The following is a 27422-nucleotide window of genomic DNA, read 5'->3' as shown; positions in this document are numbered from 1 at the left end:
AATATATTTAAGATTATTAAATCTTGTGTTTAATAAACTTATCTCTAAAGGTAATTTCTAGATAGGAATTCTACAAATGCATTGAGCAACGCTAAGGTCAATAAAAACACATACGTAGAGTCTCCAAATGTCTGAATTCTAGAGTGACGTTTTTGAAAAATGTCGTTTCCTTGTATAAGTGAATGCACATATGATGGATTTTTTTCTTTAAAATACCTTTTCTAACTGAAAAACACTTAGCTAGATTTTTCCTTTACTTAGTTATTCGTGTGTGTAATTTAAAAACCATTCGGTTTCCACTGTTACCAAGAAGGAAAGAGTGCCGTCCCCCGTCCCTGCCCCCGTTCTCCACTCCCCAGGGGCAGCCACTTTCAGTTCTTTGGCTGATTCTTTTGATATTTATTCCATATCTCTAAATAACAACTTTACATTGCTACTTCTTGATATTTCAGTTTCGATCAGTATCTGTTGACATCCACAATGCTTATTTTTCATAATCTTACCTGCTGCGTGTGTGAACATGGGCACATGTGCACATACAGACACACACTCATTTCCCATTCCTCATTCTCCCAATACACTGTCGTTTTGGTTGGGTCAGTATTCGGTTTGCCTTGTTATGACTTTATAAATACCTCTAGCTTTGTAAATACTCTTCGCCTCTGAGCCATATATCACAGCATACCATGATTGCTTTTCCTTTCTTGCACATTTTGTTTTTTTCCTGGAGATAAGTATCTTAATTATAAATTTTTTTGAAGTTTTCCCCTTTCTGTGTAATTTTCTTCAAATAATGTCTTTCCACTTGTGTAAGACCTCGCTTTGTGAACCGCTTTCATCAGATGCCTGTGATCTCTGACTGCTTGCTCCTATTTAAGAATAATGGCATCAAAAGCTGACAAGAAGCCCAGTGCACATGAGCAGGGCTTGTTGACCAGGGTCTTTGCTGTCTGGTCATTAGGCTAGTCTCTTCTGTCTCAGGCTGCTCAGTTTCCAGAGAACATGATTCTAAATTCTTCTGCTTACAAGGTGTAAGCTGGGCAGCCAGCATTCACCCCTGACTTCCGGAAATACCTCATAGGTTGCTTCTTGGTTTTCTCCAGTACCAGCTCCTTTGTTTTGTCCTTGTAGGTCTAACCTTTTAGGTTAAAAATATTCTTTTTATTTATTTTAGTAGGATTCGGGAAGGAAGCAAAATTTGTTTGTTCCTCCATCTTCAATCGAAAGTCTCATTTTCTCTACTGAATCATTTACTTCTTTTTACTCTGTGACTTATATCTTATTCATTGATCTTGTTCATAGAATCTTGTCAAATCCTTTCTAAAAATCTAGGTGCTACACGATTTACCAAAATTTTTTATCTGCTGTGAAAGTCGTATTTTCAGAGACCAAGCCAGATGAATATTAAAGCACATTCTCACATCAGAGTTCAGAAAAACCCTTCAAAAGATTGCTCTTCTACATGAACAACTTTCTAAACCTTCAGAGTGTCCTTTCCCTCTGAGAGATATTCATAATCACAACTTTACTTGCCTGTTTCCTATGAGTTAAATACAGTTTTGATTAGTTTGTAAAAATTCTAATATTAGTCAGTATATACTTGTAGTTGAGTAAATTGTAATGTATTATTTTTGCACACTGAAAATTCTTTCTAATTTGATTGACTCTCATGGTATCTTATTCTCCCTACATCATACTTTATTTCCCACAAAATACACATATTCCTTTCCAGAGTAATCACATTTAACAAGTTCTTGTTTCTTATTTCTCTGAAGAAGCAAAGCAAAGTGGTGAAAAAGTGAAAGTGTTAGTCAGTCAGTCATGTATGACTCTCTGCAACTCCATGAACTGTAGCTTGCCAGGCTCCTCTGTCCATGGGATTCTCCAGGCAAGAATACTGGAGTGGGTAACCATCTCCTCCAGGGGATCTTCCCAACCCATGGATCGAACCCTGGTCTCCTGATTTCAGGCAGATTCTTTACAGTCTGAGCCACCAGGGAAGCCCAACCTAGGGTAAAATTTTGATATATCAGAGTTTGAAGTTAGATCCTGAAATGTTAGCACAGTGGTAAGTGATTGTAAGAATTCAGTGAGTGATTTTGAAAGGACAGGAAAACACTTCAGAAGGGGAGGGAAGGAAGGCGATAGAGGGAGGAAGGAAAGGGAGGGGAGAGAAAGATTCCTCTGAGAGACTTGTTAAGCTCCTGTTAAGGCAAAGGTTAAAAATTACCTCTCTGTGAGATAGTACTTTTTATAGGACAGTGTTTACAAAACGTTAGTTGTATTAGTTACAAGTTACATTTTTTTTAAAAAAAAGGACAAAGCCATGATATGTGTAAACCTAGGCATATCTATGGGAGAAGGCAATGGCACCCCACTCCAGTACTCTTGCCTGGCAAATCCCATGGACGGAGGAGCCTGGTAGGCTGCAGTCCATGGGGTCCCTAAGAGTCAGACACGACTGAGTGACTTCACTTTCACTTTCCACTTTCATGCATTGGTGAAGGAAATGGCAACCCACTCCAGTGTTCTTGCCTGGAGAATCCCATGGACGGAGAAGCCTGGTAGGCTGCAGTCCATGGGCTCGCACAGAGTCGGACACGACTGAAGAGACTTGGCAGCAGCAGGCATATCTATGAGGACCCAGGCACACTCAGCCTGACCTGACATTCCAGGCATTTGGGGGTCTGGCACTTTGGAATGCTTGCAAACCTCTTGTCAGAGAACTGGTGAAACAGAGAGGTGCCAGAACATGAAGGGAGTGGAAACAGAAGCTTGTCAGTTCTCTTCCCTGGCAGGGGTGTGGGGGGAGGAAGTGGTTTCATTAGACGGCATTCATGTAAAAGCTATGCGCAAAAAGAGCTTAACAGAGCCAGCTGCCTTATAGAATCATGCAGGGAAATGGCTTCTAGTTTTTCTCTAATAAAAGAGAAATAAATGCAAATATCTTATGCTAATCTTACGGTTTTCAAGTTATAGACTACTTTTTAAAAGTTCAAGAATATGAAAAATGGGTGGATCAGCAAAATAGCTGACTTGTAAGGACAGTCAGAGTACAGATGTAGTCTGTCCCCATCATGTGAGAAGCTGCAGAGTAGGGTGCTGTGACCCCAGAGCCCTGGACGCCCACATCGGATCTCAGCTCATGGACAGTCCCAGGGGAGATCTGCATCGTTGCACACACTTACAGTGGCAAGGAAAAGCAGGACCCTCTGAGGGGTGAATGCTAACAAGGCTGCCCACCTTCTGCAGTGTCCCTGGGGCCATGGAGGCACACCTGCCGTCCGCTGTGGTGGTGTTGGCCCCTGGCCAGTGGGCTGCCTGAATCCCACCACCCAGCAGTGACGCGAGTCCCATCCCCAAGTAGCAGCAGAGGCGCAGGCATGGGTGTGGGGTTCCCCATCTGGCAGTGATGAGGTAGTACCCACTCCTCTGCTGGAGCCTTCTCAGAAAAAGCATTAAACACAGCATTCAAATAAGACCCAGAGTCTTAGAACACAGTATCCAAACACATTAGGGTTTTATCTTTCTGGAGGTTGGCAGTTCATAGCTACGCTGTGGCTGTAGGGTACCATCAGGGATTTGTGCAGCTGACGATGGAGCAGGGGGACAGATTATCACACATCAAAGAGGATATATTCTGTCACGGGGTGGTGATGACTGCTCTGAGGAAAAGTTCCACATGTCATGGGGCTAGAGAGTTACAGAGCAAACCTGGTAAGGTGACATTTGAAGAGAACTGTCTTTGTATGGACATCCTGGGGGTGGCCTTCCAGACAGAGGGAACAGCAAAAGCAAAGGCTCTGGGGCAGGAGCATGCTTAGTATTTTGAAGGAACAACAACAAAAAAAGGCCAGCGTGTTTAGAGGAGAAAGCCAGGAGGAACATCAGAGAGGCAAATACAGCTTTGCAGACCTAGTAAAGACTTTAGATTTCACTGTGTGGGATGGGAAGTCCTTGGAAGACTTCGAGTAAAGCAGTGACATTTTCTGACTTAATGTTTTGAAAGGCTTGTTCTGGTTGCTATGTTAAGACTAGGCCATTGCAAAGCAAGGGCAGGAGAAAAAGACAAGCTGGACTAATTCAGTGGGAGATAGCAGTGATTTGGATCAGGTTGGTAGAAATAGTGACAAATGGGGAGGTTGTGACAGAAAAGCTGATAGTATTTAGAAATCATAGACTAGATATGGGGTGAGCAGGAAGAAAATGAGATAGTGGACTTCTGGCCCATCAATTGGAATAATAAGATTGTCATTTATTAAAATAAGGGAGACTGGAGAAAATGCAAGCTTGGTTGGAGATGCCTGTTAAATATCCAAATGAAGCTCAGATAATTGGCTGTATGTTCAGGTCTAGATGTACCTTCCCGCTTTATTACCCTCAGTGTGCTTTATTGTCTGGCATCACCTTATGATTGCAAGATGGTTGAACCACCTCCAGCAGCACATCTGCCTCGAGGAAGGGAGCAGAGGAAGGGCGGTGAGTAAATGCAGAACAGCGCTGCCAGCATTTTATTTGGAGCTCCTATGGAAGCCAAAGCGCTGAAATAAAGATGTGGATACAAGTTGTTTATTTGGCAGATGAAAGTATGGACTATTAGTTTCCTATGACTGCTGTATCACAAACTTGGTGGTTTAAAACAATCAAAACTTATTCACTCACAATTCTGTGGTCCAAAGATCTGAAATCAGTATCACTGGGCTAAAGTCATGGTGTCAGCAGGACTACATTCCCTCTGAGTGCTCTAGGGAGAATCTGTTCCTTGCTTCCCAAGCTTCTGGTGACTGCCGGCATTCCTTGGCTTGTGGCTGCATCACTCTGATCATTAAGGCCACAGCCTTCACCTCTCTCTCTGGTTCATCTTCATATCCCCTTCTCTTGTGTGTGTCAGATTTCCCTCTGCCTCTTTCTTAGGGCCCACCCAGATAATGTAGGATAATCTCCCCATCTCAAGACACTTAATTTAGACAAAGAACTTTCTTCCAAATAAAATAACATTTATAGGTTTCAGGGATTCAGATCTGATATCTTGGGGGCCATTTTTCAGCCTATCACCTGCAGGATTGAGGAATTGAAACAAGGAAGGGCAAGTTATCAAACCAAGTTATGGCTGAGGGTGACTGGGGCAAAACCCTGATGGGGAAATTGTGAAGCACTGTATAAGTCACACCCCTTAGAGTTATTCCATCCAAGAAGCAAGTGAGAGTTTATACACCAGTAGCCAACAGTTATTGGTTGAAGGTTGCTCCCAGAAGGGCTTCAATTCCCCATCACTTCTGACCTGTCTATCACACAGGAGTCAAAGAGGAAGAGAACCACTCAGGCAAAGAAATGCAGGTTCTGTCCACTGGAAATCAGGCTTAGTGTCCGGAAGTGGTGAGCATGAGAGATGTGTGGGACATCAACAGCAACTGCTGTGGCCTTCCTTTCAACAGCTTCATGATAACTTCCACTTAGATTTCATAGGCCAGCTTTTGTTACATGGCCAAGCACAGCTTCAGGGGAGACTGGGAGATGTAGCCGTGTCCTCAGCCAGACACAGTTCCATACTGAATAACACACTGGAGCTCTGTTAGCATGGGGGAAAGGGAGGAGGGATGTTGAGGAGACAGCCAGCCACATAGGCGATAAGGATGGAGGCAGACACGTGGTAAGGATGACTCAGACTAGGGTTTTATCACTGGATATGGTGAGAAGTGGTCAGAATTTAGAGTACTGGAGGCGGTGCCGATAGACTGTTGTTCTGGGGTTTGGGGAAAACACAAATCCGGGATCATGAAGGGTTTTATCTGGAGCAGCTGTAGCAGTGGTGCCCATTAAAGAGATGGATGGACTGGAGTGGGAGCAGGTTTGTGGCACAGAGTAGCAGTGCTGCCCATTAAGGAGATGGACGGACGAGTGGGAGCAGGTTTGTGGCACAGAGTCTCTCACTCTGTTTTGAACTTGTAAAGACTGCGATGCGTATAGATGTCCTGTGGGAAAGTCAGTGTTGACTAGGTAGTTGGATAGTTCAGCAGCTCAAGCTGCAGACACCGATTAGGAAGTTACAGGAACGAGCTGGCACTCAAGTTTCATTAGAAATTTTCACTATTTAGGAAACGGTGTATTTCTTAGTTTTCTAGCATTGGAAAAACAGATTTTATCAGTGTTTGCCTAATACTCTACTGTTAGGATCTAGTGAAATAGCTGGCTGTATTTTTAAATTGAAAAAGAGTAAGATGACTGTCCTCATATGGTACTAACTCTACAGTCTTTCATTAAATAGACCTTTTGGCAGGAGGGAATTTTAATTATCTTAGAGATTGGCTTATGGAATCCAAGCTATGGTTATTGGTGGAAATCAATGATTAAATGTTTAAGTAATCAAAAAAAGTACCAAGGGTAATTTTAGATTTTGAAAATGGGATAACAGTATACTTTAGATACAAATTAGATTTGGAGTTTATTCTTTTTCAGTGGCTTAATAAGATGTCCAGATATACTTTATTTTCAGCCTCTCCCATAGGCTTAAGAAAGGAAATATAAAAAACAAAAAGGAATCTAAGCTAATGCATGTGTAAGCATTTATTTACTATTAATTGCACCATATGTTTCTATATATTAACCTGAAATTATTTTTCAGATAATTATTTAAACTTTAAATAGCAAAATTTGAACCACGTCTTCTAAGTGCCATTCTTCACAAATCTATTTAGAATCAAGCTTAAAAATCACCACCAGCAAATCATTTTCATAGCCTATATGGCAACTGAACATTCTGCTATTTAATTTTTCAGCACTGCTTTATTATAAGACATAGGTTGCAAAAAATAATAAGCTATTTGTATTTTAAGCTGAAAAGAATGAGAATCATAGAGTAGATCTGCAGTAATCTCTTCTGAGGATGGCAAGAAAAATAGACATTTCAGCTGTGCCTTTAGATTCGCAATCAGGTTGATGGAAACAGATAGCCCCAGGTCATTCATCTTAAAACCTAAGTAAAGAAACAAACAGTCGGCCAACCAGACGTGTAGAATTGGTATAGAATTTAAAGGCTCAAGAGACAGTTTTCTATGACAGTTAACCTGGGGTATCTTCTAATGCACATTAATGAAGTCTCCTTTATGTACAGTTGGGAAGGTCCCCTGGAGGAGGAAATGGCAACCCACTCCAGTATTTTTGCCTAGAGGAGCCTGGCGGGCTACAGTCCATGGAGTCGCAAAAAGTCGGACGCAGCTGAGCAACTAATATTTACTTTTTATTTAAACTTTTAGATGATTATAGAGATCATGCTGAAGAAAGAGGGTTAGTGCTTGCTAACATTTCACTGTCTGTTTACCTCATTTGATCTGTAAACCAAGATGTTACTTAGAATGTGAATAATTATAGAGAAGTTTCTAGAAAAACTTTATCTGTAATGAAGGCTTTTTAACAGAACTTCCATTCTCTTTAGAACTTAAAAATGAGAATTAGACTTCTTAAAAAAACATTGAGACTTGAAAGTTGTGACATTGCATTTTATTTCTGTAAACTTCTTTCTTTGATTATTATGATGAAGGCTTTGGGATAAGGCCATTATAGGTACATCTAAGCATGCTTTATTGGAATAGGGGATATATACTTTCTCCACATCCTAACACTAAGCTTATCACAAATGAGAGTGAAGAATGGACTGAATATGAGCCCCCACCTCAGGTATAGAGTAAAAGTAGGCACTGCAACGCCTCTATGTCAGCAAACCTCATGGTGACAATAAATTACATTTTTTGGACAACAAAAAAAGTGCTTGAGAAAAAGTTGCTTTAACTATAATATAATAATTAATTTGGAACAAGGGCAACCATGAAGCTATGGCCTGAAGATCATGAGGTGATAAATTTTTCCTTTACTGTTTGAGGAGAGATGATTGGCTAAAGAACAGACTGACACCACAGACACGTCTGTGAAAGTGGGTTCTGGGAGCTCTCCTGGAGCCTCTCCCTTGGGCTTTAATCATGTTTCTGCTGAGCACTGTGTGATGTGCACGTGGGGACTGTGAGCCACCAGAGGAGAGCTAAATTCTGTTTGTTATTATTTTTACCCATTTCTCCTAGCCTCTGGCAGCCACCAGTCTGCTATCCGTATCTATGAACCCAATTTTATATATATATATATCTACATTCCTGGGTCAGGACGATCCGGTGGAGAAGGGAGAGGCTACCCACTCCAGTGTTCTTGGGCTTCCCTGGTGGCTCAGCTGGTAAAGAATCTGCCTGCAATGCAGGAGACCTGCGTTTGATCCCTGGGTTGGGAAGATCCCCTGGAGAAGGGAATGGCTACCCATTCCAGTATTCTGGCCTGGAGAATTCCATGGACTGTATAGTCCATGGGGCCACAAAGAGTTGGACCTGACTGAGTGACTTACACTTTCATTTTCATATCTGTATCTTAGATTCCACATATAAGAGAATATATATAGTATTTGTGTTCCAGTGCCTGACTTATTTCACTTAACATAATACCCTCAAGTTTCATCCAGATTGTTGTAAATGGCAGGATATCATTCTTTTTTGTAACTGAGTAATATTCCATTGTGTGTATGTATGTGAACATACACACATGTATACCTCATTTTCTTTATCTGTATATCCACCAATGGACATTTAGGTTTTTCCATAACTCGGCTATTGTAAATAATGTTCTCATAAATGAGGATGTGTGTGTCTTTTCAAGTTAGTATTTTCATTTTCCTCAGATAAATGCCCAGAAATAGAATTGCTAGATTGTATGATAGTTCTACTTTTTAATTTTTTGAGGAAACATCATACTGTATTCCATAGAAACTGTACCAATTTACATTTCCACCAACAGTGTACAAGGGTTCTTTTTTCCATATCCTTTCCTTGTCAATACTTTTTATTTCTAGTCTTTTTGAAATTAGCCATTCTAGCACATGAGGTGATAATCTCATTATGTTTTTAATTTCATTATGTTTAATGATTAATGAGGTAGAGCATCTTTTCATGTGTCTTTGGGCATCTGTATGTCTTTTTTGGAAAAGTGTCTATTCAGATCTTCTCATTTTTTAATCACTTTTTGTGTATTAAGTTGTATGAGTTCTTGATTTATTTTGGGTACTTGCAAATATTTCCTCCCTTTTTCTTTTGTTGATGATTTCCTTTGCTATACAGAAACTTTTTAGTTTATTGTAGTCCCACTTGTTTATTTTTGCATTTGGTGTGAGATTCCAAAAATCACCATCAAGGCATATGTCAAGGAGCTTTACCACCTATGTTTTCTTTTAGGAATTTTATGGTTTCAGGTGTCACACCCAAGTCTTTAATTCATTTTAAGTTAATTTTTGCGCATGGTGTTACAATGTTGGTCCAGTTTCAATCTTTTGCATGTGGCTGTCCAATTTTCCCAACACCATTTATTGAAAAGACTGTTCTTTCCCCATTATTTGACCGTATATATGTGGATTTATTTCTGGGCTCTCTATTTTGTTCCATTGATCTGTGTGTCTGCTTTTCTGTGAATATAATACTGTTTAAATTATTATAGCTTATAACATAGTTTGAAATTTGAGAGTGTGATGCCTTCAACTTTATTCTTTCTCAAGACTGATTTAGCTATTTAAGGGGTCTCTTATGGTTCTATATACATTTTAAGATTATTTGTCCTATTTATGTGAAAAATCCCATTGATATAGGGATTTTGATAGGGATTGCATTGCATCTGTAGATTGATTTGGGTGGTATGGACATTTTAACAATATTCATCCTTCCAATTTGTGAGCATGGGATATCTGTCCATTTCTTTGTATTGTTTTCAATTTCTTTAATGTTTTATAGTTTAAAATATACAGATCTTCCACCTCCTTGATAAATTTATTGCTAGGTATTTTATTCTTTTTGATGTAATCATAAATGGAATTGTTTACTTAACTTCTCTTTCTAATATTTCATTATTAGTTTATTTAAATAAGCAAGTTCTTGTGTATTGATGTTGTATCCTGCAACTTTACCAAATTTGTTAGTTTTTGATGTAGTCTTTAGGGTTTTATATATATATAATATATACACATACATATACATATTATGTCATCTGGATATAGTAATAGTTTTACTTCTTCCTTTTCAATTTGGATGCCTTTTATTTCTCTTTCTTGCCTAATTGCTCTAGCTAGGACTTCCAATACTATATTTAATGAAATTGGCAAGAATAGGTATCCTTATTCCTGGTCTTAGAGGAAAAGATTTCGGGTTTTCACCACTGAGTATGATGTAGGCTTATCATATGTGGCCTTTACTATGTTGAAGTACTTTTGTACGTTCCCTCTATACCCACTTTGTTGAGGGATTTTGTCATAAATGGATGTTGAATTTTGTCAAATGCTGTCAAATGCTTTTTCTGCATCTGTGTATTGAGATGATCACATGATTTTTTCCCTTTATTTTGTCTCTGTGACATGTCACAATGACTGGTATGTGGCTGTTGAACCATCCTTGCATCTCAACTTGATCACAGTGTATGCCTGTTGAATTTAATGTTTTGTTGAGGATTTTTGCATCTGTGTTCACCAGGTAATTTTCTTTTCTTGTGGCATTCTTACCTGGTTTCAGTATCAGAGTAATGCTGGCTTCATAAATGAGTTTGGAAGAGTTCCGTCCTTTTTTTTTTTTTAAGAGTTTGAGAATGATGGTATTTTTGACTGTTTGGTAAACATCACCAGTGAAGCAATCTGGTTCCAGACTCTTGTTTGTTGGGAGGTTTTGAATTACTGATCCAATCTCCTTATTAGCAGTCAGTCTGTTTAGCTTTTTTATTTCATTATGATTCAGTCTTGGTAGATGGTATGTTTCTAGGAATTTATCTATTTCTTCTAGGTTGTCCAATTTGCTAATTTATAATTGTTCATAGTAGTCTCATGATCTATTTGTTTCTGTGTAATATGTGTTGTTGGGCTTCCCTTGTGGCTCAGCTGGGAAAGAATCTGGCTGCAATGTGGGAGAGCTGAGTTCAATCTCTAAGTTGGGAAGATCCCCTGGAGAAGGGAAAGGCTACCCACTCCAGTATTCTGGCCTGGAGAACTCCATGGACTGTAGAGTCCATGGGATCACAAAGAGGCAGACATGACTGAGCGCCTTTCACTGACTTCACTTCACAATATCTGTTGTAATTCCTGTTGTAATAGCTCCTCTTTCGTTTCTGATTTTATTTGAGTCCCCTCTCTTTTTTGTCGGTGAATCTAGCTAGAGGTTTGTCAATTTTATTTATCTTTTCAAAGAACCAGCTCTTAGTCTCATTGATCTTATTTACTTAGTCTCTTTTAACCCTTATTTTACTTATTTCTGCTCTAATCTTTTTATTCTATTTCTTCTAGTTTTTTTTTTTTTCTCTAGTTCCTTGAGGTGTAAAGTTAGATTATTTATTTGAGCCTTTTTGTTTCTTGAAGCTAAGTATCTATCATGGTAAACTTCCCTCTTAGAACTACTTTTGCTGCATCCCACAAAGTTTGGTGTGTTACATATCCATTTTCGTTTGTCTCAAGGTATTTTTTTTATTTCTCTTTTTATGTCTTCCTTGAACCTTTGGCTGTCCAGTGGCATCTTGTATAACGTCCACATATTTGTGAATTTTCCGGTTTTCCTTGTGTAATAAATTTCAAGTTTCATACCGTTGTGGTCAGAAAAGCTGCTTGATGTGATTTCAGCCTCTTTAAATGTAGTAAGCTTGTTCTGTGGCCTAACATATAATATAGCTTGGGAAATATTGAGAAGAATGCATTTCTGTTGCTTTTGGATCAAGTGTTTTGTAAATATTTGTAATCTCAAATGTTGTTAAAGGCTGATGTGTTTTAGTTGATTATCTGTCCTGTGTATCCATTGATGTAAATGTAGAGTATTATAGTCTCCTGCTGTTGGTGTATTGCTGTCAATTTCCCCTTTAGGTCTGTTGATATTTGCTTTAGTTAGATGCTCCTCTGTGGGCTGTGTAAATATTTGCAAACATTACATCTTCTTGTTGGATCGACTTCTTTATCATTGTATAATGCCCTTCTTTGTCTCTTGTTACAGTCTTTGTTTTAAAGTCTATTTTGTCTGATAAAAATATAGCTATTCCAACTTTTTTTTTTGTAGTTTCCATTTGCATGAGATCTCTTTTTCCATCCCTTCACTTTCAGTCTATATGTGTCCTTACATCCAAAGTGAGTCTCTTGTAGGCAGCATATAGATGGGTCTTATTTTCTTATCTATTCATCCACTCTGTGTCTTTTTTTCTTCACTCTGTGTCTTTTTTTCTTCACGCTGTGTCTTTGGATTAGAAAATTTAGTCCATTTGCATTTAAAGTGATTATTGATAGCTGTGCACGTACTGTACTGTCATTTTGTTAATAGTTTTCTGGCTGTTTTTGTGTTTCCTGTCTGTTCCTTTCTTCTTCTTTTGCTCTCTTCCTTTTTTGAGTTGATGACTTTCTTTCAGTTCAGTTCAGTCGCTCAATCCTGTCCGACTCTTTGCGACCCCATGAACTGCAGCTGCCAGGCCTCCCTGTCCATCACCAACTCCTGGAGTTCACTCAGACTCACATCCATTGACTCAGTGATGCCATCCAGCCATCTCATCCTCTGTCGTCCCCTTCTCCTCTTGCCCCCAATCCCTCCCAGCATCAGAGTCTTTTCCAATGAGTCAACTCTTCGCATGAGGTGGCCAGAGTACTGGAGTTTCAGCTTTAGCATCATTCCTTCCAAAGAAATCCCAGGGCTGATCTCCTTCAGAATGGACTGGTTGGATCTCCTTGCAGTCCAAGGGACTCTCAAGAGTCTTCTCCAACACCACAGTTCAAAAGCATCAATTCTTTGGCACTCAGCTTTCTTCACAGTCCAACTCTCGCATCCATACATGACCACAGGGAAAACCAGAGCCTTTACTAGACGGACCTTTGTTGGTAGAGTGATGTCTCTGCTTTTGAATATGCCATCTAGGTTTGCCAGTATGCTTATATTTCTTTACCTTTTATATATTTACTGGAGTTTTTTTGCTTTGTGGTTATCATGAGGTTTGCATATTAACAATTTATATCTATAACAATTGATATAAAGTTGTAAATAACTTAAGTTTGATACCACTGTAAAGCTTAACCTTCATACTCTTCCCTCTGCTGCATTTCATGTTTTTGATGTCACAGTTTACATTTTTTCATCTTGTCTATCCCTTAATTAAATTAGGAGAAGGCAATGGCACCCCACTCCAGTACTCTTGCCTGGAAAATCCATGGACGGAGGAGCCTGGTAGGCTGCCGTCCATGGGGTCCCTAGGATTCCGACATGACTGAGCGACTTCGCTTTCACTTTCACTTTTTACTTTCATGCATTGGAGAAGGAAATGGCAACCCACTCCAGTGTTCTTGCCTGGAGAATCCCAGGGATGGGGGAGCCTGGTGGGCTGCTGTCTATGGGGTCGCACAGAGTCGGATACGACTGAGGCGACTTAGCAGCAGTAGCAGCAGCATCCCTTAATTATTGAAATCATATTTTTGTGGTTTGTGTTTTTAAATCTTCATGCTAGCTTTATAAGTGATTAACCCACTACCTTTACTGTATATTTACCTTTCCAGCGAGATTTATTATTTCAAACGTGTACTTGTTAGTGATCAGTGCCCTTTCTTTTCAGCTTAGAGAATTTCCTTTAACATTTCTTGTCAGGTCAGTTTAGTGGTGATGAATTCCTTTAGCTTTTCTGGAAAACTCTGTATCTTTTCTCAATGATAACTCTGCCAGTTGGTTTTCTTTATTGAAATTTTTTTCCTTTACTACTTTGAATATATTGTGCCATTATATATTTAGTACAGCTAAATAATAGTAATATACCTAAGACAAATAATATGTTAATACAGTTTAAAAATGAGTTTTATTGAAACATTTTGGAAAGGTTAAAATCTGATAAGATTGCTCATCAGTTTTTTCGAAACTCCTTTTCTTAGGCTTATCCACGGTGCATGAAGCAGTCTCCTCTTTATTCCTTCTCCGTGCTTCCTTTCCCCTCTCTCCTTTCTCCATGGTGACTTCTATATTTGTCTTTTAAGCCAAATCCCCTCTTCTCTTTCCCAAGCTAAAGATCCATTTCTGTCAGATATCTCTCATGTCCTGAACTAAGCTCACTTTTTTTTTAAATAAACAACCTGGTATCCACTTCTGTTTTCCCAATTGTTGATGGATGGACTGGCCCTACATTTCAGTTTGCCTAGAACTGTCACTGTTTGTATCTGTTGTCCTGAAATAATAATTAATAGTTACCCTTTCACTTTTAAAATTATCCTGGGTTAATAACAAATCATATGTCACCATAGCTATCTGTCTGATTAAGTTCTGCCTTTTAAGAACCAGCCCTTCAGCCACTGTTAAAGGACTTTGGAGTGGCAGGCATGTCCATGAGTCTTACCCCAGCTCCTGTTTCTCTCTCCACATCCATCCCCCTGCCGTTCCTCCCTGACACACTTGCCCCTACTTCCTCCGTTTATATCATCAGCTTTCTGTTTTGCTGTCCATCTCCAAGTAATGATGTCCTGATTGTTTTAACTCTAGGATCCTCAGACTGGTATGTTACCCTACGAGTCTCAGCGCGCCCCTCCCTTTCTGGCTTAACGCCTTTAGACCTCTAGCCTTCCTCAGAACCCTGCACTTGTGAATCGCTCCCACCGATAAACCCAATAGTTAGGGCAAGGGTTTACCTGCCTTACGCAGTGTATTAGATACAGTCCACCCAGTCTCCAGTGCTGAAAGCCTTAGAGAAATGACTTTTTTCTCATTCAGCTCCTCAGTCAACTTTTATAAAGTTGGAATAAGATCTGCTTTATGGGATATTGTGAGGATTCATGAGAGGAAGTACAGCAGAGTAATTAGCATAGTGTTAGCATTTAGCTAAAGAAAGAAATGAAAATATAAATGTTAGTGTCCAGACAATGAAGGAGGCTAAACTAGTCCTTTGTCTTTTATTTTAAAGTTCACTAGATTTAGGAGCAAATATTGATACTGAGGGGGCTTCCCTGGTGGCTTAATGTTAACAAATCTGCCTGCAATGCTGGAGATGTCCTGCAATGAGGGTGACAGGGGTCTGATCTCTGGGTGGGGAAGATCCCCTAAAGAAGGAAATGGCAACCCACTCCAGTATTCTTGCCTGGGAAATCCCATGGACAGAGGAGCCTGATGGGCTACCGTCCATGGGGTCGCCAGAGTCGGACACGACTTAGTGGCTAACCAACACCGAACGGCATGTACTTGATGCCTTTGTTACCAATGCAGAACCTGGTGTCTGTCCTAGACTTGCTGAATCTGATCAGTGGGGGTGTGATAGACGATTCTCTCCAATCTGTGCAAGGTGTGCAAACACCGAGTGGGTAGTTGAACTAGATGACTTGTAAAAGTCCTCCCACCCTGAAGTCTAATATTCTTACTTTTGTATAGCATAGTCATACCCAGGAAATAAACCCTTCATTCATTTATTTCACAGTATTGGTTGAGTGGCTCATAGCAATGCCACTTTCTTCTTTAGGCCTGTGTTTTACTCCCACAGGCATGGCTCCCTCCTAGATGCCCGGGAGATAGTAATGGAGAACACTTGTTTGTTGACTCAGAGATTCGCTGAGCGCCCGCCATGTACTGCGGCGCTGTGCCCAGCCTTGGTGAGGTGGTGATGAGCAAGACTGACAGAGCCCTTCCCTTCAGAGTTTACACCAGCAGAAAAAATAAACCAATTGTGTTTACAGTAAAGGGGATACGTGTTGTTACGAAAAAGAAAATGGCGTGAAAACCATTCTTTTTGTTCTGTTGTTTTTCCCCACATCAGAATTCCAATTAAAATCCAGTCACATTATTCATAGAGGAATTAGTAATTCCTCTCCTCAGACTGGTTTTAGGTTTTAAGTAAAAACTGAGAGCCTTTGGGCCCTAGCCCAGGAATACTGGAAGACTCAGGATGCATTTTTGTACTTAAAACCGCTCTGGTGTCACAACTGGTATGAAGGCTGTTGAATAAGCCAGTCAAAGGTACATCCCTTGTTCAGGTTGACTCTGGGTATTTTAGAAAGGGATTCCAGAAGTTCTGAGTCCTTTGAGTTCATGTACCCGTTTCAAACCTTATCGCAACAGAGCTCATTTGTACTACATTTTTCAAGGAAGTTCTTATTCAAAACGTGAAGATGTTATTAATGTAGACCCTGCAGTAACTGCAATAGTAACAAAAAAGTCCACCAACTCTGCTATCAGTGTTCCTTATCACCACTGTCCTCAGCACTTTAATAGAGAAAATGAAAATTTTCAACTTTGCATGTTACATTACAAACAAAACCATAACTAAACAGAGAGAGGAAGAAGAAAAAACACCCTGTCTTTTGCTGTGGATACAGGAAGGCACTTAATTTAGAAGCAGCTGTCTAGGATCTAGTTCTGGCTGTTCCATTAATCAGTGTGTGACCTCGATGGGTCTGGGCTTCAGTTTTTTAAAATGCTAAATGATCCTTAATTAGCCCTAAAATTCTCATTCAGTGAAACTAGATGGAGGAAATGGTGTCATTTTATACTTGCCTCTCCTGCCTTCCTCCTAGCTACACAAATACGTCAGAAGCCCCATCACCACTGAACAGATGGATACTGAAGCAACTTGCTTCTCTAACCTGGACGTTTGTGCGTGCCTTAAGCTGAAGCCTGAGACCTCGATGTCTACCTGCTTATCTGGACTGAATGAGTGAACTGACACCAGGTCCTTGGGGAGTGCTGCGCTTCTTGGAAGGAGAGCCCTGCCCCGGGAGCACTCACAACCTCAGCAACTCTCAGCCTCAGTAATGCTAGTTCGCAGCAAGGGTCCTGTTTCAAACACCGTAGACCTTCCTAGGACCAACTATTCCTACGTTTCTGACTAATAATATCTGCACTGTCTAAAATCTTACGTTACCCTGCCCACATCTGCCCAGTCAGCTTTCTTCCAGCAGACATCACCGGCCAGATGGCATCAAGCTTCTGTCCTGAAGGAGCAGCAGTGTAGCCCAGGTGCCTGTGAACCTGGTCCTGCCTCGCCTGGGTCTGTTCCTCTGCCCCTGGCAGGCCTTGTGAAGCCCCAGTTACCTGCCATCAAACCTCCTCAGGTTATGATAAGCACATAGGCATATGTAAGAGGATGGAATTATTTTCTAAATATTTATGTATTTATTTGTTTTTGGCTGCATTAGGTCTTAGTTGCAGCATGAGGTCTCAGTAGTTGTGATTCATGGGCTTTAGTAGCCCTGCTGTATGTGAGATCTTAGTTCCCAGACCAGGGATCAAACTCGCATCCCCTGCATTGCAAGATGGATTCTTAACCACTGGACCATGAGCGAATTCCCTGGGATTATTTGTTAGAATTCTCCTCAAATTAGCCCACTCTAAAATTTATTATTTTTCAGTTCAGTTCAGTTCAGTAGCTCAGTCGTGTCTGACTCTTTGCGACCCCATGAATCTCAGCACGCCAGGCCTCCCTGTCTATCACCAACTCCCGGAGTTCACCCAAATTCATGTGCATCGAGTCGGTGATGCCATACAGCCATCTCATCCTCTGTCGTCCCCTTCTCCTCCTGGCCCCAATCCCTCCCAACATCAGGGTCTTTTCCAATGAGTCAACTCTTCACATGAGGTGGCCAAAGTATTGGAGTTTCAGCCTCAGCATCAGTCCTTCCAGTGAACACCCAGGACTGGTCTCCTTTAGGATGGACTGGTTGGATCTCCTTGCAGTCCAAGGGACTCACAAAGGTCTTTTCCAACACCACAGTTTAAAAGCATCAATTCTTCAAATTAACTTTATTTACTGTGGCCTTATTTCTGATGTAATCCAGCGGTACATAGGAAGAGAAATGCAGATTATAACTATCAGTATATTAACTTTATCAATATACTGCATTAAATTATGGCACAGCTGTACTTTTTTAAATGCCAGTGAAAAGTATATACTCTGTTAGCTCTGAAATTAGCTTTTAGTTTTAATTTAAAATGTTAACCTCTAATTTTCAGAATTCTTCCTATTTAAATAATTGAAAATTTTGAGAAAATAATGATCAAGATATTTAAAGCAAAATCATAAGTTTTCTTGTACTCACATTTCAGTCTTTTAAAATATATTTCACTTTTCTACAATTGCCAGAGCTTCTCCTTGTGAGGCAGAGCTTCAGGAATTAATGGAGCAAATTGACATCATGGTAAACAACAAAAAATTGGATTGGGAAAGGAAGATGCGGGCTCTGGAGACACGATTAGATCTTCGGGATCAAGAGTTGGCAAATGCACAGACGTGTCTGGAACAGAAAGGTCAAGAGGTACTGTGTAGCTGTGTTAATAAATTGTTCATTCCTCAGACTGTTACAAATAGTGCTAGTTCCGTCAGAATGCATTTTTCATTACACATACTTTGTATAGGCATCAGCAATAGCTTGAAATGCCCTGAAATCCTGTCACAATGTGCTAAATGTATGTGTTCTATCAAATAAGTGGCAAGCAGAGCCTAAACCTATAGAAATTTGCCGATGCAGACAGACAGAGTCCAGTAGATGCCATCTAGGAAAGTAAACATTTGACATGTATGTGAATACTGTTTTCAAGCAAGGATGTCATTGCTTTTGTTGCTGCAGAAACAAAGTAGCCATCAGAGCTGTGCCTTTGGAGCAGGCAGAGTTCAGGAGCATTTGCCTTTTCTCATCTGCTAGAAAAGTCTTTCCTAAAAGAAGTGAAAGATAAAGCCTTGATTGTAGATCAAGAGAGAAGAGAGTTCGGTGAGGGGGGTATATGTATGCCTGGGTGCCCACATGGCTCAGTGATACAGAACCTGCCTGCCAATGCACGAGACACAAGAGACGCAGGTTTGATCCCTGGGTTGGGGGGATCTCCTGGAATAGAAAATGGCAACCCACTCCAGTATTCTTGCCTGGAGAATCCCATGGACAGAGGAGCCTGGTGGGCTACATACACTCCATAGAGTTGCAAAGAGTCAGACCTGACTGAGTGACTGAGCACGTGCACCGCTCAGGAGGAGTGTCCTGGGCCTGGGGAGCCTGCTTGCAGCCAAGCTAGTGAAGCTAGAGGGATGTCTGAGTGCTCTCGGGCCTGCTGCGGAGTTCAGCAAAGTCATACGCTTCACCTAACGTGGACTTTCATGTCTGAATTTTCGTTGGGACCAGGCGTAAGGCAGGTTTACTCATCATATGCTAATAACTAAAACGTCAGCAGTCAACTTGTTCCGCAGCTGTTTTTCTACCTCTGCTGGACTCAGTAGAACTTAACTTTTTGTCTTGGTTGACTATGTTATTGTTTGGCCCATTAACGTGGTTATCAGTAGAGGCGGGTCATGAGATTGCACATGCAAGGGACTACTTTCTGACTTTTGGTCCTGTCACAACCCAGATGTGCAAAGAAGCCTCACGTGCTGTTTAAGCAGACAAATTCTGTGAGCCAAATCCCTATGAACTCCTCTTAGACATTTTTTCTTTTTATGTTTTTTACTCTTCTGGGTCTTTTTTTGCTGCTCCGGCGCTTTTTCTAGCCGTGGCGAGCCGGGGCTACTCTTGCCTGCACCAGCTCCTCATTGTGGTGTCTGCTCCTGTTGCAGGGCACAGCCCCTGGGCCCACAGGCTTCAGTAACTGCAGCATGAGGCTCTGCAGTTGCTCATTGCGGTGTCTGCTCCTGTTGCAGGGCACAGCCCCTAGGCGCATGGGCTTCAATAACTGCAGCATGAGGCTCTGCAGTTGCTCATTGCAGTGTCTGCTCCTGTTGCAGGGCACAGCCCCTAGGCCCACGGGCTTCAGTAACTGCAGCATGAGGCTCTGCAGTTGCTCATTGCGGTGTCTGCTCCTGTTGCGTGGCATAGCCCCTAGGCCCACGGGCTTCAGTAACTGCAGCATGAGGCTCTGCAGTTGCAGAGCCCGGGGTCTCGAGCGTGGGCTCGGTAGTTGTGGTGCAGGGGTTTAGTTGCTCTGCAGCACATGGAATTTTTCCAGACCAGGAGTTGAACCCATGTTCCCTACATTGTCTGGTGGATTCTTACCCACCGCACCACCAGGGAAGTCCTATTTTTCTTTTCACTTTGTTAGTTTTTAATTAAAAAAAAAAGGTAACAATTATTCCATAACACCACTACAACAGAGCTCCCGTTGAAGGCAGCAGAGCCTGAAATAAAGGCTGAAATGTGTTGGCAGGAGTTCTGCTGCAAGAGTGATGACATAATGCTCCCAAAAAGACAATGTGAAGTAGATTTTAAATCTTGCTTTAATGTGCAGTAAGAAGACTCAAGATCCATACCATACTGTGCTAATGTGTACCCAGTGGAATAGCCCTAGCAACATCTGGTTTTTGTGAATTTAATTATTAATGACTATTCTAAGATTTTGCCAGGCAAGATTTAGAAAAATTAAAATTTTTTATTCTTAATGCAGGTGGGTTTACTTAGACAGAAGTTGGACAGTTTGGAAAAATGTAACTTAGCAATGACTCAGAATTACGAAGGACAACTACAAACCCTGAAAGCTCAAGTAAGGAAACTTATTACAATTTAGTGTCATGTTTTGATATGTGTTTTGACCTATAAAGTGTTGTTAATTTTGCTAAAGACCTCTTGATGAAAGTGAAAGAGGAGAGTGAAAAAGTTGGCTTAAAGCTCAACATTAAGAAAACTAAGATCATGGCATCTGGTCCCATCACTTCATGGCAAATAGATGGGGAAACAGTGGAAACAGTGTCAGATTTTATTTTTTTGGGCTCCAAAATCACCGCAGATGGTGACTGCAACCATGAAATTAAAAGACACTTACTCCTTGGAAGGAAAGTTATGACCAACCTAGATAGCATATTCAAAAGCAGAGATATTACTTTGCCAACAAAGGTCCGTCTAGTTAAGGCTATGGTTTTTCCAGTGGTCATGTATGGATGTGAGAGTTGATCTGTGAAGAAAGCTGAGCGCTGAAGAATTGATGCTTTTGTTTAATTCTTTTTTTTTTAATTTATTTTAATTGGAGGCTAATTACTTTACAATATTGTATTGGTTTTGCCATATATCAACATGAATCTGCCACGGGTGTACACGTGTTCCCCATCCTGAACCCCCCTCCCACCTCCCTCCCTGTACCATACCTCTGGGTCATCCCAGTGTACCAGCCCCAAGCATCCTGTATCCTGCATTGAACCTGGACTGGCAATTCGTTTTTTATATAATATTATACATGTTTCAATGCCATTCTCCCAAATCATCCCACCCTCTCCCTCTCCCACAGAGTCCAAAAGACTGTTCTATACGTCTGTGTCTCTTTTGCTCTCTCTCATATAGGGTTATGGTTACCATCTTTCTAAATTCCATATATATGCGTTAGTATACTGTATTGGTGTTTTTCTTTCTGGCTTACTTCACTCTGTATAATAGGCTCCAGTTTCATCCACCTCATTAGAACTGATTCAAATATATTCTTTTTAATGGCTGTGTAATACTCCATTGTGTATATGTACCACTGCTTTCTTATCCATTCATCTGCTGATGGACATCTAGGTTGCTTCCATGTCCTGGCTATTATAAACAGTGCTGCGATGAACATTGGGGTACACGTGTCTCTTTCAATTCTGTTTTCCTCGGTGTGTATGTCCAGCAGTGGGATTGCTGGGTCATAAGGCAGTTCTATTTCCAGTTTTTTAAGGAATCTCCACACTGTTCTCCATAGTGGCTGTACTAGTTTGCATTCCCACCAACAGTGTAAGAGGGTTCCCTTTTCTCCACACCCTCTCCAGCATTTATTGCTTGTAGACTTCTGGATCGCAGCCATTCTGACTGGCGTGAAATGGTACCTCATTGTGGTTTTGATTTGCATTTCTCTGAGAATGAGTGATGTTGAGCACCTTTTCATGTGTTTGTTAGCCATCTGTATGTCTTCTTTGGATAAATGTCTATTTAGTTCTTTGGCCCACTTTTTGATTGGGTCATTTATTTTTCTGGAATTGAGCTGTAGGAGTTGCTTGTATATTTTTGAGATTAGTTGTTTGTCAGTTGCTTCATTTGCTATTATTTTCTCCCATTCTGAAGGCTGTCTTTTCACCTTGCTTATAGTTTCCTTTGTTATGCAGAAGCTTTTAATTTTAATTAGGTCCCATTTGTTTATTTTTGCTTTTATTTCCAATATTCTGGAGGATCCTGCTGTGATTTATGTCAGAGAGTGTTTTGCCTATGTTCTCCTCTAGGAGTTTTATAGTTTCTGGTCTTACGTTTAGATATTTAATCCATTTAGAGTTTATTTTTGTGTATGGTGTTAGAAAGTGTTCTAGTTTCATTCTTTTACAAGTGCTTGACCAGTTTTCCCAGCACCACTTGTTAAAGAGCTTGTCTTTTCTTCATTGTATATGCTTGCCTCCTTTGTCAAAGATAAGGTATCCATAGGTGTATGGATTTATCTCTGGGCTTTCTATTTTGTTCCATTGGTCTGTATTTCTGTCTTGTGCCAGTATCATACTATCCTGATGACTGTGGCTTTGTAGTAGAGCCTGAAGTCAGGCAGATTGATTCCTCCAGTTCCATTCTTCTTTTTCAAGATCGCTTTGGCTATTCGAGGTTTTCTGTATTTCCATACAAATTGTGAAATTATTTGTTCTAGCTCTTGTGAAAAATACCGTTGGTAGCCTGATAGGGATTGCATTGAATCTATAGATTGCTTTGGGTAGTATACTCATTTTCACTATATTGATTCTTCCGACCTATGAACATGGTATACTTCTCCATCTATTAGTGTCCTCTCTGATTTCTTTCACCAGTGTTTTATAATTTTCTGTATATAGGTCTTTAGTTTCTTTAGGTAGATATATTCCTAAGTATTTTACTCTTTTCATTGCAATGGTGAATGGAATTGTTTCCTTAATTTCTCTTTCTATTTTCTCATTATTAGTGTATAGGAATGCAAGGGATTTCTGTGTGTTAATTTTATATCCTGCAACTTTACTATATTCATTGATTAGCTCTAGTAATTTTCTAGTGGAGTCTTTAGGGTTTTCTATGTAGAGGATCATGTCATCTGCAAACAGAGAGTTTTACTTCTTCTTTTCCAATTTGGATTCCTTTTATTTCTTTTTCTGCTCTGATTGCTGTGGCCAAAACTTCCAAAACTATATTGAATAGTAGTGATGAGAGTGGGCACCCTTGTCTTATTCCTGACTTTAGGGGAAATGCTTTCAATTTTTCACCATTGAAGATAATGTTTGCCGAGGGTTTGTCACATATAGCTTTTATTATGTTGAGGTATGTTCCTTCTATTCCTGCTTTCTGGAGAGTTTTTATCATAAATGGATGTTGAATTTTGTCAAAGGCTTTCTCTGCATCCGTTGAGATAGTCATGTGGCTTTTATTTTTCAATTTGTTAATGTGGTGTATTACATTGATTGATTTGCAGATACTGAAGAATCCTTGCATCCCTGAGATAAAGCCCACTTGGTCATGGTGTATGATCTTTTAATGTGTTGTTGGATTCTGCTTGCTAGAATTTTGTTAAGGATTTTTGCATCTATGTTCATCAGTGATATTGGCATGTAGTTCTCTTTTTGTGCAGCATCTTTGTCAGGTTTTGGTATTAGGGTGATGTGGCCTCATAGAATGAGTTTGGAAGTTTACCCTCCTCTGCAATTTTCTGGAAGAGTTTGAGCAGGATAGGTGTTAGCTCTTCTCTAAATTTTTGGTAGAATTCTGCTGTGAAGCCATCTGGACCTGGGCTTTTGTTTGCTGAAAGATTTCTGATTACAGTTTCAATTTCCATGCTTGTGACGGGTCTGTTAAGATTTTCTATTTCTTCCTGGTTCAGTTTTGGAAAGTTGTACTTTTCTAAGAATTTGTCCATTTCTTCCACATTGTCCATTTTATTGGCATATAATTGCTGATAGTAGTCTCTTATGATCCTTTATATTTCTGTGTTGTCTGTTGTGATCTCTCCATTTTCATTTCTAATTTTATTGATTTGACTTTTCTCCCTTTGTTTCTTGATGAATCTGGCTAATGGTTTGTCAATTTTATTTATCCTTTCAAAGAACCAGCTTTTGGCTTTGTTGATTTTTGCTATGGTTTGTTTTGTTTCTTTTGCATTTATTTCTGCCCTAATTTTTAAGATTTATTTCCTTCTACTAACCCTGGGGTTCTTCATTTCTTCCTTTTCTACTTGCTTTAGGTGTAGAGTTAGGTTATTTATTTGACTTTTTTCTTGTTTCTTGAGGTATGCCTGTATTGCTATGAACTTTCCCCTTAGCACTGCTTTTACAGTGTCCCACAGGTTTTGGAAAATTCTGAAAGAGATGGGAGTACCAGACGACCTGATCTGCCTCTTGAGAAATTTGTATGCAGGTCAGGAAGCAACAGTTAGAACTGGACATGGAACAACAGACTGGTTCCAAATAGGAAAAGGAGTACGTCAAGGCTGTATACTGTCACCCTGCTTGTTTAACTTATATGCAGAGTACATCATGAGAAACACTGGGCTGGAAGAAACACAAGCTGGAATCAAGATTGCCGGGAGAAATATCAATAACCTCAGATATGCAGATGACACCACCCTTATGGCAGAAAGTGAAGAGGAACTCAAAAGCCTCTTGATGAAAGTGAAAGTGGAGAGTGAAAAATTTGGCTTAAAGCTCAACATTCAGAAAACGAAGATCATGGCATCTGGTCCCATCACTTCATGGGAAACAGATGGGGAAACAGTGGCAGACTTTATTTTTTTTGGCTCCAAAATCACTGCAGAAGGTGATTGTAGCCATGAAATTAAAAGACGCTTACTCCTTGGAAGGAAAGTTATGACCAACCTAGAGAGCATATTCAAAAGCAGAGACGTTACTTTGCCAACAAAGGTTCGTCTAGTCAAGGCTATGGTTTTTCCAGAGGTTATGTATGGATGTGAGAGTTGGACTGTGAAGAAGGCTGAGCACCAAAGAATTGATGCTTTTGAACTGTGGTGTTGGAGAAGACTCTTGAGAGTCCCTTGGACTGCAAGGAGATCCAACCAGTCCATTCTGAAGGAGATCAGTCCTGGGATTTCTTTAGAAGGAATGATGCTAAAGCTGAAACTCCAGTACTTTGGCCACCTCATGCAAAGAGTTGACTCATTGGAAAAGAGTCTGATGCTGGGAGGGATTGGGGGCAGGAGGAGAAGGGGACAACAGAGGATGAGATGGCTGGATGGCATCACTGACTCGATGGACGTGAGTCTGAGTGAACTCCGGGGGTTGGTGATGGACAGGGAAGCCTGGCATGCTGTGATTCATGGGGTCACAGAGAGTCGGACACAACTGAGCCACTGAACTGAACTGAACAGGTTTTGGGTTGTTGTGTTTTCATTTTCATTTGCTTCTATGCATATTTTGATTTCTTTTTTTATTTCTTCTGTGATTTGTTGGTTATTCAGCAGCGTGTTGTTCAGCCTCCATATATTGGAATTTTTAATAGTTTTTCTCCTGTAATTGAAATGCTTGGAATGATTTCAATTTTTTTGAGTTTACCAAGGCTAGATTTATGGCCCAGGATGTGTTCTATCCTGGAGAAGGATCCATGTGCACTTGAGAAAAAGGTGAAATTCATTGTTTTGGGGTAAAATGTCCTATAGATATAAGTTAGGTCTAATTGGTCTATTGTATCATTTAAAGTTTGTGTTTCCTTGTTAATTTTCTGTTTAGTTGATCTATCCATAGGTGTGAGTGGAGTATTAAAGTCTCCCACTATTATTGTGTTATTGTTAATTTCCCCTTTCATACTTGTTAGCATTTGTCACATTGCAGTGCTCCTATGTTGGGTGCATATATATTTATAATTGTTATATCTTCTTCTTGGACTGATCCTTTGATCATTATGTAGTGTCCTTCTTTGTCTCTTTTCACAGCCTTTGTTTTAAAGTCTATTTTATCTGTTATGAGTATTGCTACTCCTGCTTTCTTTTGGTCTCTTTTTGCATGGAATATCTTTTTCCAGCCCTTCACTTTCAGTCTGTATGTGTCCCCTGTTTTGAGGTGGGTCTCTTGTAGACAACATATATAGGGGTCTTGTTTTTGTATCCATTCAGCCAGTCTTTGTCTTTTGGTTGAGGCATTCAACCCATTTACGTTTAAGGTAATTATTGATAAGTATGATCCCATTGCCATTTAATTTATTGTTTTGGGTTTGAGTTTATACACCTTTTTTGTGTTTCCTGTCTAGAGAAGATCCTTTAGCATTTGTTGAAGAGCTGGTTTGGTGTGCTGAATTCTCTCAGCTTTTGCTTGTCTGTAAAGCTTGATTTCTCCTTCATATTTGAATGAGATCCTTGTTGGGTACAGTAATCTGGGCTGTAGGTTATTTTCTTTCATCACTTTAAGTATGTCTTGCCATTCCCTCCTGGCCTGAAGAGTTTCTATTGAAAGATCAGCTGTTATCCTTATGGGAATCCCCTTGTACACACATTTGTTGTTTTTCCCTTGCTGCTTTTAATATTTGTTCTTTGTGTTTGATCTTTGTTAATTTGATTAATATGTGTCTTGGGGTGTTTCGCCTTGGGTTTATCCTGTTTGGGGACTCTGTGGGTTTCTTGGACTTGGGTGATTATTTCCTTCCCCATTTTAGGGAAGTTTTCAACTATTATCTCCTCAAGTATTTTCTCATGGTCTTTCTTTTTGTCTTCTTCTTCTGGGACTCCTATGATTCGAATGTTGGGGCATTTAGTATTGTCCTGGAGGTCTCTGAGATTGTCCTCATTTCTTTTAATTCATTTTTCTTTTTTCCTGATTCATTTATTTCTGCCATTCTATCTTCTAATTCACTAATCCTATCTTCTGCCTCTGTTATTCTACATTTGTTGCCTCCAGAGTATTTTTGATCTCATTTATTGCATTATTCATTATATATTGACTCTTTTTTATTTCTTCTAGGTCCTTGTTAAATCTTTCTTGCATCTTCTCAATCCTTGTCTCCAGGCTATTTATCTGTGATTCCATTTTGATTTCAAGATTTTGGATCAATTTCACTATCATTATTTGGAATTCTTTATCAGGTAGATTCCCTGTCTCTTCCTCTTTTGTTGGTTTGGTGGGCATTTATCCTGTTCCTTTACCTGCTGGGTATTCCTCTGTCTCTTCATCTTGTTTATATTGCTGAGTTTGGGGTGGCCTTTCTGTATCCTGGCAGTTTGTGGAGTTCTCTTTATTGTGGAGTTTCCTCGCTGTGGGTGGGGTTGTATGGGTGGCTTGTCAAGGTTTCCTGGTTAGGGAAGCTTGTGTCAGTGTTCTGGTGGGTGGAGCTGGATTTCTTCTCTCTGGAGTGCAATGAAGTGTCCAGTAATGAGTTATGAGATGTCAGTGGTTTTGGAGTAACTTTGGGCAGCCTGTATATTGAAGCTCAGGGCTGTGTTCCTGTGTGGCTAGAGAATTTGCATGGTATATCTTGCTCTGGAACTTGTTGGCCCTTGGGTGGT

The 27422-nt window shown here is 40.2% G+C and overlaps 1 protein-coding gene across 7 annotated transcripts in view; it reads left to right on the top strand.

Moving 5' to 3' along the window:
- The window catches only part of DEUP1 (deuterosome assembly protein 1), a 141967-nt gene that overhangs the window by 9780 nt on the left and 104765 nt on the right, over positions 1 to 27422 (top strand). For 3 of the 7 annotated variants that reach the window (XM_070783244.1, XM_070783239.1, XM_070783242.1), the window contains exons 1-3: positions 10477 to 10544; positions 18127 to 18298; positions 20409 to 20504. In XM_070783244.1, coding sequence (XP_070639345.1) covers positions 10492 to 10544; positions 18127 to 18298; positions 20409 to 20504 — 321 coding nt within the window. In that variant the 5' untranslated portion in view covers positions 10477 to 10491. Of the gene's footprint in view, positions 1 to 10473; positions 10545 to 18126; positions 18299 to 20408; positions 20505 to 27422 lie in introns of those variants that run through there. The other 4 variants (XM_070783246.1, XM_070783245.1, XM_070783243.1 and 1 more) reach the window with 3 other exon arrangements.

This window comes from Bos indicus, chromosome 29, assembly GCF_029378745.1.
Source record: "Bos indicus isolate NIAB-ARS_2022 breed Sahiwal x Tharparkar chromosome 29, NIAB-ARS_B.indTharparkar_mat_pri_1.0, whole genome shotgun sequence".
NCBI lineage: Eukaryota > Metazoa > Chordata > Mammalia > Artiodactyla > Bovidae > Bos > Bos indicus.
The sequence above is the reverse complement of the archived record's forward strand: the minus strand, read 5'-3'. Positions and strand labels throughout refer to the sequence as shown.